This window comes from Xenopus laevis, chromosome 7L, assembly GCF_017654675.1.
Source record: "Xenopus laevis strain J_2021 chromosome 7L, Xenopus_laevis_v10.1, whole genome shotgun sequence".
Lineage (NCBI taxonomy): Eukaryota > Metazoa > Chordata > Amphibia > Anura > Pipidae > Xenopus > Xenopus laevis.
In genome coordinates this window covers 61,763,565-61,784,629 of record NC_054383.1, presented here as the reverse complement: position 1 = coordinate 61,784,629, position 21,065 = coordinate 61,763,565, and the positions used below count along the sequence as shown (strand labels likewise).

General features: G+C 41.1%; 2 protein-coding genes across 6 annotated transcripts in view; one reads left to right on the top strand and one right to left on the bottom strand.

Moving 5' to 3' along the window:
* LOC108696306 overlaps positions 1–2,135 on the bottom strand; it is an 89,180-nt gene extending 87,045 nt beyond the window's left edge. The window contains exon 1 of one of the 2 annotated variants that reach the window (XM_018225561.2): positions 1,996–2,135. Coding sequence is in view for 1 of the 2 variants with exons in the window: in XM_018225560.2 (XP_018081049.1) it covers positions 1,282–1,298 (17 nt within the window). In the remaining variant the exon portion in view is untranslated. Of the gene's footprint in view, positions 1–1,281; positions 1,437–1,995 lie in introns of those variants that run through there. The other variant, XM_018225560.2, reaches the window with a different exon arrangement.
* An 18,321-nt stretch (positions 2,136–20,456) lies between these two features.
* Positions 20,457–21,065, top strand: part of ctnnd1.L (catenin delta 1 L homeolog) — a 123,050-nt gene continuing 122,441 nt past the window's right edge. Inside the window, exon 1 of one of the 4 annotated variants that reach the window (XM_018224359.2) lies at positions 20,457–20,606. The gene's annotated coding sequence lies outside the window, so the exon portion shown is untranslated. 4 annotated transcript variants of the gene reach the window in all.

Sequence of the window (21,065 nt, the reverse complement as noted above, 5' to 3'; positions counted from 1 at the left end):
GAAGCAAACATATAAACACAAAAGGATAAGTATTTTTTGTTAACTGTTATTTTAAAGAAATGTTTGTATATTTAACTGCTGTGGTTTAATATATAAAAAGTGTGAAGTGTGCTATTGTGCTTACAGCAAGTTTGTCAGAAGCAGTTTTACTTTGCAGTTAGATTTCCCTCAGTTTAGGTGGGTGGGGGTTGAGTACACCTGAAGAGTCTGTAAAAATAGAACTCCTGGGATTGACTTCAGTGGAGTTTGCTCTAATGGATAGCTGCTCTTTAAGTAGGCTCTCTTTAAAGGAACGGTTCAGTGTGAAAATAAAAACTGGATAAATGGATAGGCAAAATAAAAAATGTTAGCACAAAATGTAATGTATAAAGGCTGGAGTGACCGATTGTGTAACATAATAGTCAGAACACTACTTCCTGTTTTGAGCTCTATAACTCTGAGCTAGTCAGCGACTTGAAGGGGGGGCCACATGGGACATATCTGTTCAGTGAGTTTGCAATTGTTCCTCAGCATTCAGCGCAGATTCAAAAGCAACAGATATGCCCATGTGCCCCCCCTCAAGTCTCTGATTGGTTACTGCCTGGTAACCATTCAGTGTAAACCAAGAGAGCTGAAAAGCAGGAAATAGTGTTCTGGCTATTATGTTACACATCCACTCACCTTTATACATTATATTTTTGCCCAGAGACTATTATCCCGCTGTTACTATAGGCACCATCTCTTCCTACTATACCTGCTATCCCACAGTCACACTCCCTTCATATATCATTTGCAAGAGAAATACACCTGTCCCTCAGGTTCATCCATTCAGTCCCCACCCCAAGCATCACAGTTGAAGATGGATAGAAAGTAATTAGTAAGGATTAGGAGGGTGTTATTTTCTTTATATTAATGAGCAGAACACTAAATCACATACAAGCAGGTAACATTGCAAGCAATGTTCACCAGGGCACAAACAATAATAGTTGCCATTCCTAAAGATCTGTCCTTCCTTCGTTTTTTGCATAAACCTTTCCTGGTATTTCCCAGAAAAAAACTTTATCCAGAACCATTTTTCACAGCATCCTATTTAAACAAAAAATACCTTATTTTTTCTGTTATAACAAGACAGAAATAGATCTTAATTAAGCCAGCATAAATCGTTTTATTATGGGGTAGGATAAGACCAGCTCAAGAAGACTAAACAATCCCAAATATAATGAGAATGAAAGGTGGGCAGCCCTCCGTACAATCCTCCGATTCCACCCCCCTCTCCCCCTCCCATTGCGGGGCCTTACTTACAGCACAGAGTACTCCATGATGGGCTGCAGGGACACTTACACAGCACGGCAGCAGCAGCAGCGTGAGAGGAGTGGGAGGGGCAGAGCCACGTGGGAGATAGGACGGAGGAGCGGTCCTAGAGCCCATCGGATGCATTCAAAGAGCTCCTGAGGCAATCAGTGCTGTGTTGAAGGTGAGGAGCGGCGCACTTAAATAAAATATAGAGTGGCCCGTCGGGAGAATGCCCGAACACACAGATTGCCAGTCCGGGCCTGCTATGGACACACAGGCTGTCAGCAGCCTGCATATTTGGGCTGACCTCAACCCATGTGTGATCGCACACAGGCTGATCAGATTCAAATCAATGGAGCAGCCCTCAGCCACTGAAAACAGCCTGTGTACAGGTAACAGGGTCGCCGTCTCCTGGGGTAGACGGGTGCACAGCAGTATTGAAATAAATGCAAAACAACACAAAAGCCGGATGGTAATGTGCAACTGGCCTCAACCAGTTTTATTTGTCTGGTTGGCAGGAAAAGTAATCAAAAAAAGTAATATATATAGTTAGTGCCTGTCCGGCACTAACTATAATATATATATATACGTATATATATATATATATATATATATATATATATATATATATAACTATACTATATATAGCTTCTAACTAACAAGGCGAGGACCTAATATTCAGCACCTTAAGGAAACAGTTTTCATGGCACAGCACGTACTCACATGCATCTGGCTCTCTAACAGGCCTGCGCTGCCTGCTCTTTTCCCCAGGATTGAGAGAGGGACACACACAATCCCTCGTCCTACTTAAGGAGAGAAAACACCTGTTCCTCTCTCAGGTGTTGGACCGACCCAGACTGTCCATCTGGAATCGGATCCCATACAACACTCACCACCCTAGTAAACCAGGTCCTTTTCCGGCTATTACAGCTAGCCACAGACCCGTGAAAAATGCACATTTACCTGGTTGCTTAAAAACAGTATGACAGAAATCTGGGTGTTACATACACCTTTTCAACCAGTTTCCCAGCATTTCTGTTACACAGGATAAATGTTAGTTTTAAGATGTTCAGCTGTACAGAGTACCTAGCCACTGCTGCCTTACAAACCCTATGGAGACATGGTTCTGCATACATAAATAACTCTGCCCAATGATCAGAGTTACTTAGCTGGAATATGCAGTCTCGAAGACTGCATTAAAAGCAGGTTGGTCCTGAACTTCTTTAACCCTTTAAGTGCCACAGATTGTTGAATCTACAAACATAGCTTTTACGACCTGCAGCACTTCCACATCGTGGAGCGCAGGAGCAGCTTGTAAAGCCACTCGCGCCATAACCCACTCGTACCCCCGTCCCTAGGCAACAAGCAGATTGAACAAGTGGCCCCTGGAGCACTATTGCCCAGGGGCTCCACGGCAGCAGCAGACACTTGGAAACTAAGTGTCCTGCTGCTGCACTGACCCCCCTGCGCCAACTGCTACCGGACCCTGCGGACTTAACCTTGTCTTCTTCCTGGGACCTCTCCAGATGGATATGCTCCACCTACCCCAGGTTAGTGTTACACACACAAACATACACTTTTTACACTAATACACACTTATATTTACACTTACAAACACCTAACTACATTTTTGGGGGATCAGGGGGGGGTTTCATACTTTCACACCACTCACACATACATGCACATAACGCAATTTGCCAACTGTACACACACACACATATATATGCATACTTACACAATTCTGTGACCTTTTTTTTAATCGCATCATGTTTTTTTGCCTGAAAAAAACTTTAATTTCCACTACGAATAGTATGTTCTCTAACTGCACAGCACAATAAATTTGGAATGCTATTTAGGTGATTATATTAAAATTCTAGTGATTTTGGGACATTTTTAGCTATTTTATTGCATTTTCAGCTCTGAATAGGTGGTGTTCTCTTTTCTCTATCAGTAAAACCTATGGATTTTGGATTCGCCAGAATGCGTACTTTCCAAAAATATATAGTTTTCTAGGGTCTCCATACTGTTAGGGGGGGGTCTTATGGCACATTATACACATACCGGGTGTTAATATTGCAGCAGCCAGAGTGTCAGCCGTGAAACTTCATATGGGCCATTTTCATTTGGGGTGTCTCTGTACACCACATAGTTTGTTAAATCTATGCATTTTGGGCATCAAATTGTTCAGAAGACCCCTGGCTTTGATATTTTGAATTTTATATGCTGGTATGTAATGAAATGTGGAGTGTATAATAGGGCAAGTTTAAAGCTTTGTAACAATTTTCCGAAAATTCATAAAAACTACTACATTCAGCATGTCTTTTCAGCTTCATAGTTTGCAGTAGAAATACTTATTTAAGCATTTTGGATTTGTCAGATTGTGTACTTTCCGAATATATATATATATATATATATATATAGTTTTCTCGGGTTTCCCTTCTGTTAGGGGGGTTTTATGGCACACAATACACACACTGGGTGCTTGCAGCAGCGTTGAAAATGTATGTGCTGTTTTTTTGGGGGTCTCTGTATGCCACACAATTTGATAAATCAAAGCACAATGGGCATTAAACTGTTTAGTGGACCCCTGGCATTCATATGCCAATGTTTTTTCTTGGTACTTAATGCTGTGTGGGCGATAACATGCTAGAAAGTGGAAGCTGATACAATTTTCAAGTATTTAATCAAAGATATATGACTATGAAGATTTTCATTCATCCAGGTCATGGTATATCTAATATCAGTTCTCTGACCCGAACATCACTATCCTGCCAGCAGATAAAGGGTAATGCACAGTTGTGATCAACATAACTGACTATCACTGCAAAATAACCACACTATTCAGTTATAGCAATACATATGAACCTTTAAGGAAAGACCCAACCAGCTCTTACAAGAAAAAGGTGATAGGTTGCTTACAACAACTTGAAAAGGAGAAAGCCATTGATTGAGTTTTATACCACTGCCTTTACCCCAGAGAAGCCACACCATGCTTATATGGACTCTCCAAGATACACAAAGAAGGAGCCCCACTAAGGCCCATTGTCAGCAGCATAAATTCAGTGACATACAGTATTGCAAAATTCTTGACTAACATCTTTGCCCTGTTGGTAGGCAATACAGTACATCATATCCAGAATGCCAAAGAGTTTATAACTAAGATTCATGGCGTTACACTAGAGGCAGAAGTAACAATGGTATCATATGATGTCACTTCATTGTTCACATGTATACCTACTACGGAGGCAATTGAGACTAAGAAATCGACTGCAGCAAGATCCAATAAAGTTGCACCTTTACAGAACACATTAACTCAGTGGACAATAACATCAAGTTCACAAGGGAACATGTCCAGAGGAACAAACTTGCCTTTTTGGACTGTTTGATATGCATCCAAGAGGGGGGTAACTTGAAAAATTAAGTATACAGGAAACCCACTCATACGGATCAATATCTGTTGTTAGATTCCCACCATCCACTGGAAAACAAATTGGGTATCATTAGAACTCTGCACCACAGGGCGGAATGTGTGGCAACTGATACAGAGTCCAAGGACAAGGAGCATAAACATCTCAGAAGAGCTTTGAAAGTGTGTGGCTACCCAGACTGGGCCTTTGTCAAAACAGCAGCAACCAAGCCCAACAGGAACACCAATAGAAATAACCACCCGGAGACACATAGTAGGTGAAAGTCATCCCATATGTAGCTGGAGTGTCGGAGAAACTCAGGAGGATTTTCAACAAACACCACTTCCCTTTGTTTTTCAAACCTAGAAACATTGTGAGACAAAAACTGGTACACCCAAAGAATCCAACACCTAAAGAAAAATAAAGCAATGTGGTATACGCAGTCCAGTTTTGCGAGGAGTGCACTGATCTATACATTGGGGAGACAAAACAACTGCTCACCAAGGAATGGCTCAGCATAGGAGGGCGAACTCTACAGGGCAAGACTCGGCTATCTTTCAACACCTAAAAGACAAGGGACCCTCCTTTGAAGATAGCAATGTCCAAATCTTGGATAAAGAAGACCACTGGTTTGCAAGAGACGTGAAAGAGGCGATTCATGTCAAGGTGGAGAAACCATCCCACAGAGGCGGGGCCTTTGACACCACCTGTCTGCAACATACAATGCTGTTCTAACATCTGTGCCCTGCGGTTTCAGAACACTAAAAACACATCCATTCATGCAACTCTCACAAGTAACACCTGTTTCTAGGAGTTGCGTGACACATCTGTGAATTTCAGATGTCACCTCTCTGAAAATGTGCTGTTGTGATTGGATTAATGGAAGAGTTTATATGGTGAGAATTTCCAACACCAGTCAATTGAATTGAAGAGGCTGCTCGGATTATAAAAACGTCTTCAATAATTACTCAGCAAGTCCAGTTGTTTTTTGAATTATTTATATTAGATATATTTAATCAAAGCTGGCAATTTTGGAAAAGAATTGCAACTTAGTAGTTTGGAGTACAAAGACATGGTTACCCATTTTGGATTTGACTGAATGTTTACATTCCAAAGATATGTTTTGGGGGGGGGGGGGCAATGTATTTTTTGTAGTGCAGTAAATGTGATGATTATTCAGTAGCTGAAGCAAATTCTGTGACAAGTTGTATGCAGTAGGGATGCACCGAATCCAGGATTCGGTTCGGGATTCGGCCTTTTATAGCAGGATTCGGCCGAATCCTTCTGCCTGGCCGAACCGAATTCTAATTTGCATATGTAAATTAGGGGCGGGGAGGGAAATCACGTGACTTTTTGTCACAAAACAAGGAAGTAAAATATATTTTCCCCTTTCCACCCCTTATTTGCATATGCAAATTAGGATTCGGTTCGGTATTTGGCCAAATCTTTCGCAAAGGATTCGGGGGTTCGGCCGAATCCAAAAAAGTGGATTCGGTGCATCCCTAGTATGCACTAACTTAATTAAGTCTCTTAATGCCAGATACTTTGGTAATCCTATAGGCATCAAACTTTTTAGTGGACCCCTTGCAGTCATATTTAGGATGCTTTTTTTGGCACCTAATGCTATGAGGGAGATACAAACTTGCAAAGTGAAAGATTTGAGGAGATTTTTCACAATTTCATACATTTTTATAGAAACCACTGAATTCAGAAAAGCTTTGATGTTTGGTAATTAGGAGTAGAAAGGCATGGTTACCCATTTTGAATATGACAGAATCTGTACTTTTCAAAAATATATGGTTTCCTCAGGTAAACCTACTGCTCCTGGATTTATTAGCTTTGGAATCCAAAGTATGCCATATTCTACTGTAGTGTTTTGAAATTCGATAATTTACTGCTGGGAATGTTTGATCTATAAAAGTCCGAAATCTTCATAAAACTATACATATCTGGTATTGGCACGTTCGAGACACTTGAGGCTTTCCAAATCAGATGGATCTCAAAATCTTGTTACAGAAGTAGAAATACACAAAGATGCAAGCAGATGTAGGCAGCTCCGGTTCAATGTAAAGTGTTCCAAGGTAAACTAAAAATCCCCCCAGGAAATGCCCCTAAAATTAGAAAGCACAAAATGTTCAAAAAACTTCTGGCACACAAATGAAATGCTAAATTCTGCTGGCACATAAAAGGGTTAAAAAGCCCAGTGCAAAAAGTAGTAATGCTCCAGAAAACCTATGTAATAGGCAGCAAGACCTTAGACTTAAAAAGAAGTGGGGTGTGTTGGGTGGTATTGTGCAGAATACTCCTATTACTCATCAGGAGTTGCAGTCCTTATTTCCTGCTGCACTCCCTTTAGAATGGTATCTGTAAAATCTGTCCATAAAGGCAGATTTATATTTATACATGGGTACATACAGAGCTTGTATATATATCTCCCCCAAACCAAGATACTTGCCTAACTCAGCTTTTTGCAATATAATACCCACTAGCAGCTATAATAGCTATGGGCGATTGTAACGCTCTTCTTTATACAGGCTCCTGGGACAAATGTAATATCCCAGACTTGCTACCAACATCAAGATCTTAAAGGGGTTGTTCACCTTTGAGATAACTTTTAGTAGGATGCAAAGAATGATATTCCGAGACAAATTGCAATTGGTTTTCATTTTTTATTATTTAAGGTTTTTGAGTTATTTAGCTTTTTATTCTGCAACTCTTCAATTAGCATTTTAAGCAATCTGATTGCTAGGGTCCAAATTACCCTAGCAACCATGCATTGATTGGAATAAGAGACAGGAATATGAATAGGAGAGGGGCTGAAAAGAAAGATGAGTAATAAAAAGTAGCAATATCAAAACATTTGTAGCCTTACAGAGCATTTTCTTTTTAGAAGTGGTCAGCGACGCCCATTTGAAAGCTGCAAAGAGTCAGAAGAAAAAGTCAAACAACTATAAATCTATAAAAAAATAAATAATGAAAAGCAATTTAAAAGTTGCTTAGAATTGGCCATTCTATAACTTACTAAAAGTTACCTTAAAGGTGAACCACCCCTTTAAATGAATCTGCAGGCCTCACTGAGGCATGGAGGCACCTGCACCCTAATATACGTTGATTCTCGTGCTTATCCACCTCTCACATGGTGTAATCATGCCTAGACTTTGCTTTTGTTAGCCAATTGGCACTTCCTATGTTAAGAGCTGCTAAGTACCTAGCTGGAGGTATGTCTGACCATGCCCCACTGGAAATTCACCACAAATTAGAGGCGCTAGCCAATAAACTACGCTGGTCTCGTAATCCTGTCTGTTTTAATATTCTGGATAACTTCCAGTCACTAAAGACGCATTTCAGGAATTCATGGCCATAGTATTATGGGATGCTCTAAAGCAGGGGTCCCCAACCTTTTCAACCTGTGAGCAACATTCAGATGTAAAAAGAGTTGGGGAGCAACATTAGCATCAAAAATGTTCCTGGGTGGTTCCAAATAAGGGTTGTGATTGACTATTGGTCAATTGGCCCCTATGTGGACTGGTAGCCTACAGGAGACTCTGTTTGGCAGTACATCTGGTTTTTATACAATCAAAACTTGCCTCGAAGCCTGGAATTCAAAAATAAGCACCTACTTTGAGGCCACTGGGAGCAACATCCAAGGGGTTGGGGAGCAACATGTTGCTCACGAGCTACTGGTTGGGAGACCACTGCTCTAAAGGCAAATGTAATGGGCATGGAGGCACCTGCACCCTAATATACATAAATCCAGTCACTAAAGATGCAATTCAGGAATTCATGGCCATTAATGAATGCACTGTTGACTATCTAGTATTATGGGATACTCTAAAGGCATATGTAAGAGGGCTTTTTAACTATTAGGTTAATACCTTCAAAAAAGCAGACCCAAGACCAGATTGAGCAAATTATCTCTATGCTGTAAATGGAGATGACCTTAGACCCAAAACCCGAAAGGTTTACAGCACTCAATAAGGTGCAGGATAAATAAGTTGAATTCTTGAAGAACAAAGCCCAAACTAGGTATAGTTTCATGAAACGCAATGCTATAGTGTGGGGAAGAGTGGGAAAGTTGCTTTCCCACCTAGTTAGGATGCAATCCACCCCCCCCCCGTTATTACTCTAAAAACACAGCATGGAGACTTTACGTCTGACCCCATACAAATACAGAACATAGTATCACATAGCATTGCAATCTGTATAGATCTACACTTAGTAGATCAGCCCAATTAGATAACTTTCTCAACACAGTCAACCTACCCCACTTAAATGAAGCTCATAAAGAATGAAATTTGAAACTTTCCTGTACCTATTGGAGGTCTAAGAGTTAATAGACACCATTCCCTCAGGGAAAGCAGCAGGAGCGGATGGCCTGCCTATAGAGCTATATAAAAAAAAACATGCCAAAGCCCCGTTTCTCTGCAAGGTATATAATAAGGCACTGCAAAAAAGTTCTTTCCCCCCATCAACGTACCAGGTGGCAATAGCTCTGCTCTCAAAACCTGGCAAGGACCCAACACTTACAGACTCATATAGACCAATCTCGCTGCTTCGTGCAGATGTCAAAGTCCTGGCTAAGATTTTGGCCAATCACCTTAATTAACACCCGCATAAAAGCTGACCAGCTAGGATTTACACCTGGAAAAACAACTGCCCTGAATGTCCAAAGATTACTGCTTAGCTTTACAACCTCATACTCAAATATTGGCAATAGGGCTATATGAGGAGGTGGGAAGGAAACTTCACTCTGGGATGGCTTTGCTAAACCATTTGATACAGTACCACTGAGAAGGAACATATTTGTACTTGGATAGAAAACTGGCTGAAGTATAGATTACAAATAATGTTGGTAAATGGGACATTTTCTAATAGGACTAGTGTTGTTAGTGGAGTACTGCAGGGGTCTGTCCATGGTCCTTTGCTTTTTTTCAAATTCACTACAATCGAGTTTTTCATAAATTAGAAAACATTCCAGTTGTGAGTTCATTCAAGTTATAAAAAACCTCACAAACTCAACCTTTAATTAAAAAAAACCCTAAATATGTTTCAAGCCAAAACAGATGACCTGGAGAACCACCTGTGGAGGATCAATATAAGATTTATGGGCTTCCCTGAAAGGGTAGAAAGCTCTGAACCGGCTCTGAACCAGAGAAGTTTCTGGAAATCTGTCTCAGGGACACTTTTGACTCCGCAGCACTTTCCTCTGCTTTCACTTTAGAACAGGCACACCGAATTCCAATGTGCCTGCCAATTCCTGGTGTTCCACCAAGGGCTTTAATAGCAAGTTTTCTAAACACAAAGGATAAAGATGGCAAGAAACAAAGTGCAGCTATCCTTTGAGAACTCCAAAATCTCGTTGTACCTGGATTTCTCCCTGGAAGTCCAGCGGCAATGATCGCAGTTCCAGGACGTCAAGAAGCAGCTGCGGGAGAAGAAGATTGAATACGCCACGATTCAGAAAAATGGCAGCACCCAGTTCTTCACACCTCTAGAAGAGGCCTCTACCTGGCTGAATAGAATGGGGCCATAAAACGGCAGTAAAGGAGCTCAAATAATACCTATGCTATGGCACACAAGACAACAAGAATATTCTCCTAAATAATCTTTGCTACTAAGTGGGAAGAGCATCCACGTGAGCATAATATTTATTATATGATGGATCTATACCATTTCCCCTACTATAGGGCTATGCAAGTCCCTAAGGATTGTACCACGTGCATTTTAAACTGCACGACTGGTCTATTTCCCTGGCCAGCAGAGTGACATTATTACTTTTGCACCTTACTCAAGGGACTGTTATGTACTATCCAAATTTAGTCCTCACACTTTCTATATTGTTCCATGGCCAGCGGGCCTGAGATTGCAATATATTTGTTATTAACTGCCTTCTCTCTGCTGCGGAGTACAGCTTTAGAGTGGTTTAAATATGCTCCACTAGGTTGCAAAATCTTGTTTTTTCTGTTTTAGGAATAAATTCTCCCTAAGTTGGGGTCTGGCAGAAAGGGCGGGAACCCTTGCATCTGCAGGCAGGGAAAGGGTGTTAAACATCAGAAACAGGTCTAGATATTAAATCGGAGCTCACCCTTCTCAATGAAGCGTCTCTCTCTTCGGTCGCAGCTCTCGCGGGATCCTCCTCACTTCGTTGAGGAGGTAACTTCAGTGCACAGATTTACCCCGTTTCACGGCGCAGATCGAAGGAATCACAAGAGACGGTATTGTTCAATTTTCTTGCGGCTTTATTTGGCACATCTTAGTGAGTTTCTAGCAGTGGGTTGGTGAGGAAAACCTACGCGTTCCGTGCCCTCTTTCCAGGCACTTCGTCAGGGACCCTGACAAAGTGGCTGGAAAGAGGGCACGAAACGCGTAGGTTTTCCTCACCAACCCACTGCTAGAAACTCACTAAGATGTGCCAAATAAAGCCGCAAGAAAATTGAACAATACCGTCTCTTGTGATTCCTTCGATCTGCGCCGTGAAACGGGGTAAATCTGTGCAGTGAAAGGGTGTTACCCCATTTAATTGTTTAAATGTTAGTAATCAGGTAGGTAGTAATCAGGTACCCACATACAGTATCAATTGTTGTCCTTGGCCGCTATGGCCCACTCAGCCTAATTACATGACTTCGGTCTCTCCACCTACTCCCTTATGCCTAACAATGTAACGTTCTCCATACTCTCCTGGAACATATGTGGTTTAAATGACTGGGTTAAGAGGAAACTGGTATTAGACCACGTTAAGCAACATGGTTCAAAGATTATAATGCTACAGGAGACCCATGTCAAGGGGAGAAAAATATTGTGACTTAGGCGGCCATGGGTAAGCTAGGCCTTCTACACTACCCACTCCCCCTATACAGGGGGGGGGGGGTCAACACTGATAAAAAGGTCTGCCAATTTTAAATGACCCTTTCTACAAGCTGACCCCAAGGGCAGGTTATTATTTCTGCACTGTAAGCTAAACTCAGTAGAAACAATAATAGCGAAAATGTATCCCCCCCCCGTACTCCAATAAGTGCATTGTTCACTTTATAAAATATATTGCAGATTTTCTGCACGCACAAGTTGTGTGTGAAGGAGACTTTGATTCAGTTTTGAGTATGTAGATAGACTAAGAGGGTCAGGAGGTATGTCCAACACCCGCTCCTCCTATCTACTAGCCCTAATGACTGATGTTGCATTGGTTGTCCTGTTTTTCTACTACACACATGACCTTGTAACATATTGACATGCTATTTTTCTCTAAAGGTCTACTCCTAAGTGTCATGGAATTTACTTATTTGGGGATTGTGTAAGATTAAGGCTGCGCTCTAACAATACACAACCGTAAAGGACCAGTAACATCAAAAATGTTTACAAAAAAATTCTTTAGAACACAATGGAAAAAAAAAACACCAAGACAAATTAAAATTTGAAATAGCAAAGCCTTTATTAAGAAATAAATTACAGAAATTCCGCTTCCCCAGGGCGACCATCCATCCTGCGGTGCTTGATTTCTCCCTGGCTATTCGCTGACAGCGTGTCCTCTGCCCCGATCTCCTTCTCCAGCTCTTCTTCATCCTCCTCCCAGGAGCAGCAGTAGGAAGGTGATGTTGGCAGGCTCCACAGGAAGCTGCAGGCCATGTGGCTGGAGGTGCATTACCAGGAGTCGGAGAAGCTGTGGGGCTTGCATTCTAGGAGGGGTCAGCACCTTGGCTATGGGGCTGGGGTAAGAGTGCAGGTGGTTGTAAGGGAGTGCGGAGGTGGCAGCCAAATATGGGTGCAGTTTGTGGCTTTCCAGTAGAAGCAGTAAGAACATGCAGGCGCCCCCAGGACTGACCTGTTCTTATCAGCAGGCTCTAAAAGTCCCAAAAAAAAGCTGGCGTCTTTTCCTTTTTTCAGGGTGAAAAAAGAGCGTTAAAGGACATGTCAACCCCCACAAAAAAAACCAATCATTAAAATGCCTCACTACATTCTTTACATACCTCTTACTCTGGTCTCTGAAAAGCAAACAGCTCAGCTGCTTCATTCGCTTGTTGTTCCTGCTTCTGTCCTGCTCGCTCAGTCCCTCTCCCCCTCCCTTCAGAATTGTCCTTGGTGCTTGGCGATCTGCACACGCGCACTTACAAGCAGAACATCCTGAGCATGCGCAGTAGAGAGGAATCGGTGTTCGGATAAAACTTTCAACTTGCAGCCACATCATCACTGACCCGTCTACAGACACCTCTACAATAGATCCACCAATCGACAGATAGCATGGGGGGAGGGTTCCTAAAGTCAATTTATACTAATGCTCTGCCCCCTTGTTCCTAACACACATTCCTTCTTATGACTGCACGAGCGGAGCGAGCGAGGACATGCAGGAGAGTTTAACCATTTCACCACCTTCCCCAACCAGGATTTTTTTCTAAGTAATTCAGCATGTTAAAACATATTCAAACAAGTTTAAATAAAGTATTTTTTAGGGAATAAACTGAATGGAGAGGTCAAGTGGGAGGGGCTTTTGGCTCATGCCCATTTACAGCCGGAAGAATGTAATGCAGGGAAAATGGCTGCCGGGTGAGCTAATGAATACAGCCACGAACGAGGCAGCTGTGTGGGGCACAGAAGGCAATTTCAGGATCGCAATTGATGCGGTTTGGGTTGGGTTAAGTCGCTCTACCTAGGCATGCTATAACATAAAATAAGGTTGACATGTCCTTTAATATTTTTTGGAGTAACCCGCTTCCCCCCTACATTTCCTAGCATATGGCACATAAACTATACACTGGGCTCATGTGTAGGGCATTATAACAACGTTATCTTCTTTTATTAAGCTTCCCTGGGCTTGTGTAATGAAATGTATTTGCTGCAACATATACTTCCATTCAACTTCCCGCCGTATGCAAATTAGCCAACGCTAGTGCAACTTCACTCTGCTTTCGGAATTAACGTTAGCACAACTTCGCCAACTTTTGGCGCCCTGGACGCAACTTCGTATGTTAGCGAATTAGTGTTGTCTGATCGAATTTTTGCCGCTTAGTAAATTTGCCCCAATGTTTTTTACATATGATCTGAATGTTAATCAAGCGAAAGGCATTTCCAGGAGAACTGTGGCCTGAGGTAGTGCAGCTATATCACAGATGACAAATATTCTGGTCTGCCATCACACGGATACATTTTTTGACCATGAGAAATTTGGGCTATCCGCAGATGAGAAATCTCCAAAAATTACCTTTTCTTTAGTGTCAATTTGAATTGAGTGCAGTAAAACAAATAAATTGCGTAACTGATGAAAAATGCAGAAAGTGGTTGCGCAATTCATATAGTTTAGCATTCGGGATTGTCATGGACACCAAAGGTATTTTTTGGGATATTGTCACCTGCATATAGTGCAGATTTCCTGTATGCAAAAAATCTCCTTGTGTGCCATCACCCTAAAGTAAATAAGAGGCAGTATGGTCAGTTATTGCTAAAATACATGACTGTACCAGCAGTGCTATTAGCCCAAAGAGAGCAGTGACAGCAGCATAGAGATATTGGGGCAAATTTACTAAAGGGCAAAGTGACTAACGCTGGTAACTTCGCCAGCGAAGGAGATAGACTTTAGCGCTACTTTGCACTGTTATGCCATGCAACGTTTTGCTCTGGCGAAAGAGCGTTACTTTGCGAATTCACTAAGATGCGGATTTTACTGAATGTTACGCCAGACTTGCCTTCGCCACCTCAGACCAGGCGAAGTGCAATAGAGTAGGTAGGACTTCCTCAAATAGTTGAAAATTCTTCTAAGACCCAAAAAACGCTGGCGACTTTTCTCCAAAATCCTGAGTCTTGTTATGCCTCACATATATCGGCCTGTCTCACCAACAGAAGATTCTATCTCAAATTATAGTTACTGTTAGATGGGCTAGCCAATTAATAATGATTACGCAAAGCTTCAGCTAAATCACTGAATTAATGTGCAACAGGGCCGGAACTAGAGCTGGCAGAAGAGGTATGTGTCTACGGCGTAACCACGAGGGGCACTAAGCATGTATCTCTTTTGTCTGGCTATCTCTAGTCTGGGCTCTGTCACCACGTGTGAGGGCAAGGTGGCCAGATGGCTTAACACTGATGTGCAGTGTCAGTATTACACGGCAGCCTGTCTAGCGGCCTACCTTGGAGCATTTATACAACTAATTCTAACAATTCTATCTATTCTTAAAGGGATCCTGTCATCGGAAAACATGTTTTTTTCAAAATGCATCAGTTAATAGTGCTACTCCAGCAGAATTCTGCACTGAAATCCATTTCTCAAAAGGGCAAACAGATTTTTTTATATTCAATTTTGAAATCTGACATGGGGCTAGACATTTTGTCAATTTCCCAGCTGCCCCTGGTCATGTGACTTGTGCCTGCACTTTAGGAGAGAAATGCTTTTTGGCAGGCTGCTGTTTTTCTTTCTCAATGTAACTGAATGTGTCTCAGTGGGACATGGGTTTTTACTATTGAGTGTTGTTCTTAGATCTACCAGGCAGCTGTTATCTTGTGTTAGGGAGCTGCTATCTGATTACCTTCCCATTGTTCATTTGTTTGGCTGCTGGGGGGGAAAGGGAGAGGGGTGATATCACTCCAAATTGCAGTACAGCAGTAAAGAGTGATTGAAGTTTATCAGAGCACAGGTCACATGACTTGGGGCAGCTGGGAAATTGACAAAATGTCTAGCCCCATGTCGAATTTCAAAATTGAATATAAAAAAATCTGTTTGCTCTTTTGAGAAATGGATTTCAGTGCAGAATTCTGCTGGAGCAGCACTATTAACTGATTCATTTTGAAAAATTTTTTTTCCCCATGACAGTATCCCTTTAACTTCAAAACATTGAAGCAGGACCAGGGGGCTGCATCGCTAGTGCAAAGAGTGCAATTGTGCCATCTACACTAAAAGAGCAGATATTCTGATTTTAAAACCAGAATTTCTGCTCTTAAAGCGGCTTTTTGCCACACCTGGTAACTTCCAGGGAACTGCCATCTGAGGCAAGATTTCCCAACTTGCCTCATGGCAGCAACAGGCTAGTGCCTGCTTATTTTCTATTGTGCTAAATAAGCAGACATACTTTTAATGTTTTTCTTTATATCTTTTCATCCTAATGGTTAATGATACTATTAGATGCTTGTTTTTTTCTGTATTACATTTAAAATGTATATACTATATCTATGCTTATTAAAACACAGACTGGCTTGGGGTACTTTCCACCTAAGCACCATCTAGTCATGTTTGTGAAGATTCTCATTCACCTAGGTCATGGTATATCTATAGAAATAAGTCCACTGAACTGTTTTTTTTCCTTGAAGACGTTTCACCAGTCATGCAACTGGCTTTCGTAATTCAGAATAACTTGTAAATGTTCCTTCGAGAATATATATCCTCTGGAATGTTGCTCCAATCAGCATAATCTTTTTATCATAATCCACAATGATGTTATTAAGATATGATAAACAGATTATGCTGATTGGAGCAACATTCCAGAGGATATATATTCTCGAAGAAAGATTTACAAGCTATTCTCAATTGAGAAAGCCAGTTGGATGACTTGAGAATTTCTATAGATATACCATCTTGTCATGTTTTCCCAGGGATTCTTGTGCTGTCCTGCACCAGTGCAGTGCAGAGAAGGAAAGTTCCAGGGTCATTGCTTGTTTTACAAATATGTGTGCCAGTCCTGGGAAAAAAAGTTGTGATTTTACTAAGTGGTAGGTGCCTAACAAATTGGAATTCTCCAATGAATTTGGATTTCCATGAATGTAAACTTAAACCTTGTTTAAGGAACTAATTTTTACAACAAAAATTTTAATTCCTTAATGCAAACAATCCCATCATGACCAGCCTATCTCCATTATTCCATAACCTTCATTAAATGTAGTCGTCCCCTTGTTTCAATGGTTTCCTTAATGTTCCTTGTTTGTACTGGAGACCAAACCAGCAACGCTTACTTTAGGGAGGGCCTTACCAAGCCTTTGTAAAGAAATACAGCTATGGGTTTATATCATGTTTAGGTTTTTAGTACATTCCTGGAGAATTGCATCATGTGAATCTTTTCCCATTTTAATACATTACAATTCCTAGCTGGTCATGGGTTCTGCTGAAAGGTATCATTTGCTGTACTTAATGTTATTATCACAGGTACTTCATATAGCAACGGCACAAATTCTTCTGAAATACCTTTCCTTTCATTAACATTCAGACTGCTTCATACAAAACACTTGCCCGAGAGGGCATTTTTCGGAGATTTGTTGCCGGGGTAAGGTATCTCCGCGTCATAAAAGGAATTGTTCAGTGTAAAGATAAAAAAAAGGTGTTCAACATAGTTAGCCAAAAATGTAATCTATAAAGGCTGGAGTGACCAGATGTCTTACATAATTGCCAGAACACTATTTCCGCTCTTATTGGTTACCAGTCAGTTACTTGAGGCGTGGTATGTGAGTCATAACTGTTACGTTAGTTTGCGAAGCAAACTAACTGAACAGTTAAGTACCATGTGGCCCCTCTTAAAGGGCACCCGTTGGATAAAAATGTCATCCCCAACCAAAGTTGCGGGCTCATATATAACAGTATTTTTTTTTTTAATGCCCCCCCACCAGCGCTTGGCTACCCGCATCGGGAGGGAGCTCCCACTGCGAGCAGCCATGTCTGGTCACTCACATGCGTATAATGAAAAGCTGCCACGAAATGCGCATGACACCACATGCGCGTTATGCGCATGCGATTAACACAACATGGCTGCTCGCACCTGGAGCTCCTTTGTGTATGCAAAAGCTCATTTGGACTAGTCCCAGTCATTTTGGAACAAAGTGTTTGGACTGATGAGACACAAATAGTTATTTGGTCATAACAAAACAAGATTTGCGTGGCAGAAGAATACCGCATTCCAAGAAAAATACCTGCTACCTACTGTCAAATTTGGTGGAGGTTTCATCATGCTGTGGGGGCTGTGTGGCTAGTTTAGGACCTGGGGCACTTGTTAGTCGAAGGTCGAAATTCAACCCAAGAACAACAAGTTCTTCAGGATAATGTTCAAGCAAGTTAGTTACCCAGGGGTTGGATATTCGAACAAGACAATGACCCTAAACATGCTTCAAAATCTACAAAGGCATATTCTGGAATGGCCGTCACAGTCCTCCGGCTTGAATATCATCCAAAATCTATGGGATGATTTGAAGCATGCTGTCCATGCTCGGCAGCCATCAAATTTAAGTAAACTGGAGAGATTTTGTATGGATGAATGGTCAAAAATACCTCCATCCAGACTGTTACATTTGCAAAAGGAAGCTCAACTAAGTATTGATGTAATATCTCTGTTGGGGTGCCCAATGTATGCGGTCTAATTTTGTTAGGATGCATATTTCATATTTTCTGTTAATCCAATAAACGTTACGTCACTGCTGAAATACTACTGTTTCATAAGCATACCTCCGAACTGCCCCATTTAGAGCGGGACAGTCAAACGTTTGACAGCTCAACCTGCAATACCGCATTAGTATTGGAAAGTCCCGATTTCTCTACACTGAAGGGGAAAGTCCCTATTTCTCTGCACTGAACAGCCAAAAGAGATACAATGTTTCTAACTTAATTGGCTCTTGGCAGAGAGCCCAGAATAAATACTCTATACATTTTTAACAGTTTTTTCCCTTGGAAGAAGTTAGACTCACAGCTTAAAGGGCAATTCACCTTCATTAGTAAAATTGTAATAAAACATAAAAACTACAGAAATGTGTTCAAACTTTCATAGGATGGGCGCAGGGCCCATGACTAAGTGGGTGCGAAACGCATAGGGCGGATGGAGATGATATACATTTTTTAACTATTAATCAATAGAAATATTTAGCCGTTATAGATTCCATTTTTGGCTCAAATCCCATTAGGACCCCTGGCCACAAATATGTTTGGATTTTTACCCACTATGATCCAGGGGGGGGTTGATATTGTAAAGATAAGCCCTGTTTCTGCTAAAACATTAATCAATGCCCTTATACTATCCCGCTTGGACTACTGCAATCTCACTAAGGCTATGGACACACACGTTTTTCTGCCGCGGTTTTTAAAAAAGCAGACCACTGCGTAAATATGCTATCGGAAGCGCCACAGCCTAAACTTGAAACCACTGAGCATATTTACACAGCAGTTGGATACATTAAATACCGCAACGGAAACGCAGTGGAAAAACATGTGTGTCCATAGCCTAAATGGTGTCTCAGAACCAACTCTGCTGCTCTTTTCAAAGATGAAACCTGCTTATCTCCTAGTAAAATCTCGATCACGGCTGCCTGTTAAGAAAAGTATAGCAAATACAATAAAAGCACTTCATCCCTCAGCTCCTCACTACATTTCTTCCCTGGTCTCCCCCATTCATTCTTAGTAGCCTCCTATCTTTTCACACCATAACAACTTCTCTCTCTAACCTTTTAGTTAGAAAAAGGTTAGAAACTTCTAACCACAAAATTCTATACCTGAACATTTTAGTGAGGAATCCTAGCTTTAGGAGCACTAGAACACTGCTGGTCCAGTAGAAGTTAAAGGCAGGTGCTCAAACATTTATGCACTTTGCCCTCCTATTTGTGTATGTTATCAACCCACTCTGATTGCAAGCTCTAGAGAAGATACCTTCCTAGTGTTTTTTTCCACATGGCAATTACAGGAAAACTATACCCCCCAAACAATGTAAAAGTCTCTATAAAAAGATATTGCATAAAACAGCTCATATGTAAAACCAGAGTTGTAGTACTTCTGGTCAGGTGAACTCTGAGGCAGCACACTGACCATCACGAAATAGTGGCTCAAGGCATGAGATCTAAAATGGCAAGATTTACTTCTACTTACTATATACACCAGTTTAGTAAGATGCCACTTAATATGATATAAACTGTTGCTTAATTTTGGGGGTATAGTTTTCCTTTAACCACTGTATAGTTATACTTATTTACCATTATTTATTATGCTGCTTTCTTCAAAAAGTCACAGACGGCAAACACATAGGCCTCTGACTGACAGAGGCCTATGTTTCCGAAAGAGTGGCAGGCAGGAGATAGTCAGCTGTAGAAAAGAAGGGTTAATCTGATAAATCAGTAGTACAACTAAAGGAAAAACAATTGCCCAAACTGCTGTTTGCAATATAACTAGGGTTTTCTGCTTAGTTTTTTTTTTTATAAGTTGTTAAAAACACCTTAAAAAGCTGGGGTTTTCTAAACGAAATGCCCTTATGACGTCTATAACAAAACATATTTTGCCAGTCTTCATCTTTTAAAGCTAAACCAGTGATATTCATTTGCAAACCCCAGCGTACTGACTTCTTCATACTGCAATTAACCTCAGTTGTAAGACTGCATGCAGTTTGTCTCTCTGCTTGCTTAGACCTTTCAATTTACAACACCGTACTACTGATAGGAATCCTGGTGTCCCTATCGTTAAAGTTCGACATGGAATCTATAGCAGTATAGTATTTTTTATCTATACCACTATCAGTACATTTTAGCATATTTTTAACAAAATCATTTGATACAAGATGGCAGCAAACCTTCCACAAACGAAGTACAATACCATTCCAGAAAAAACGGCGCACCCTTGCTTCAACCCATAATGAAAAACAAAAACAAATAGTTATATGAATTGTCTCGTTATCACAAATACCTTCCTGCCACTCCCTGTTAGCTGTTGCACTGTTGCATGCAAGATTTAAATATATTTCTATAAACCCCTCCCTATAGGTTATTATCCGCCTTGATCTGTATAATGCCCTCTCTCATTGGCTTTCAAATTGACCTTCTCTGTTCCTGACCTTCCATTGGCTGGTACGCCCGGGATGTAGCGTCACAGGTAGGCCTGTTAGGGCGGATGGGGTTAGAACGCTGGAATCCGATCGGTAACATTTATTACCGGGCGTGACGTCACCACGATCGCACTGACGTCAGTTGCGTTTGCTAGGAGGCCTGGAGTGTGAAGTGAGTATGTGAATTTCTTTCCGCTGCAAATTCTTGTTTTAGTAGTGGGAGGCGAAAGACTAGTTTCCACGTATACATCAGGGAGTTGTTCGACGATAAATATGCGGGGTTTTTTTTTTTTTTACTCAGCATTTTCTTTTTAAATAACGCATACTTTTAACATGGCTGGCGTTCTATTTTTGTAGGAGACTTGGAAAGCGCAATTATAGGTATCTGCTTAATGTCCCCGATTGTCTGTGGAAAAACTCATTGTTCGTTTCACTTGTGGTCTCTTGTGTGTACAAGGGCAGGATATTTTTTACCAAATAAATTATATGAAATTCTAAGACGAAGATTTTCTCTTAGTTAAGAGTTTTTTTTAAATTCGGTTTAGGCTCTGGAAAATGGTAATGGAGCAACGTGAAAATAATTGGAAGGTCGAAGGAATGCCGAAAATACAAATATGTATTTAATCCTTAG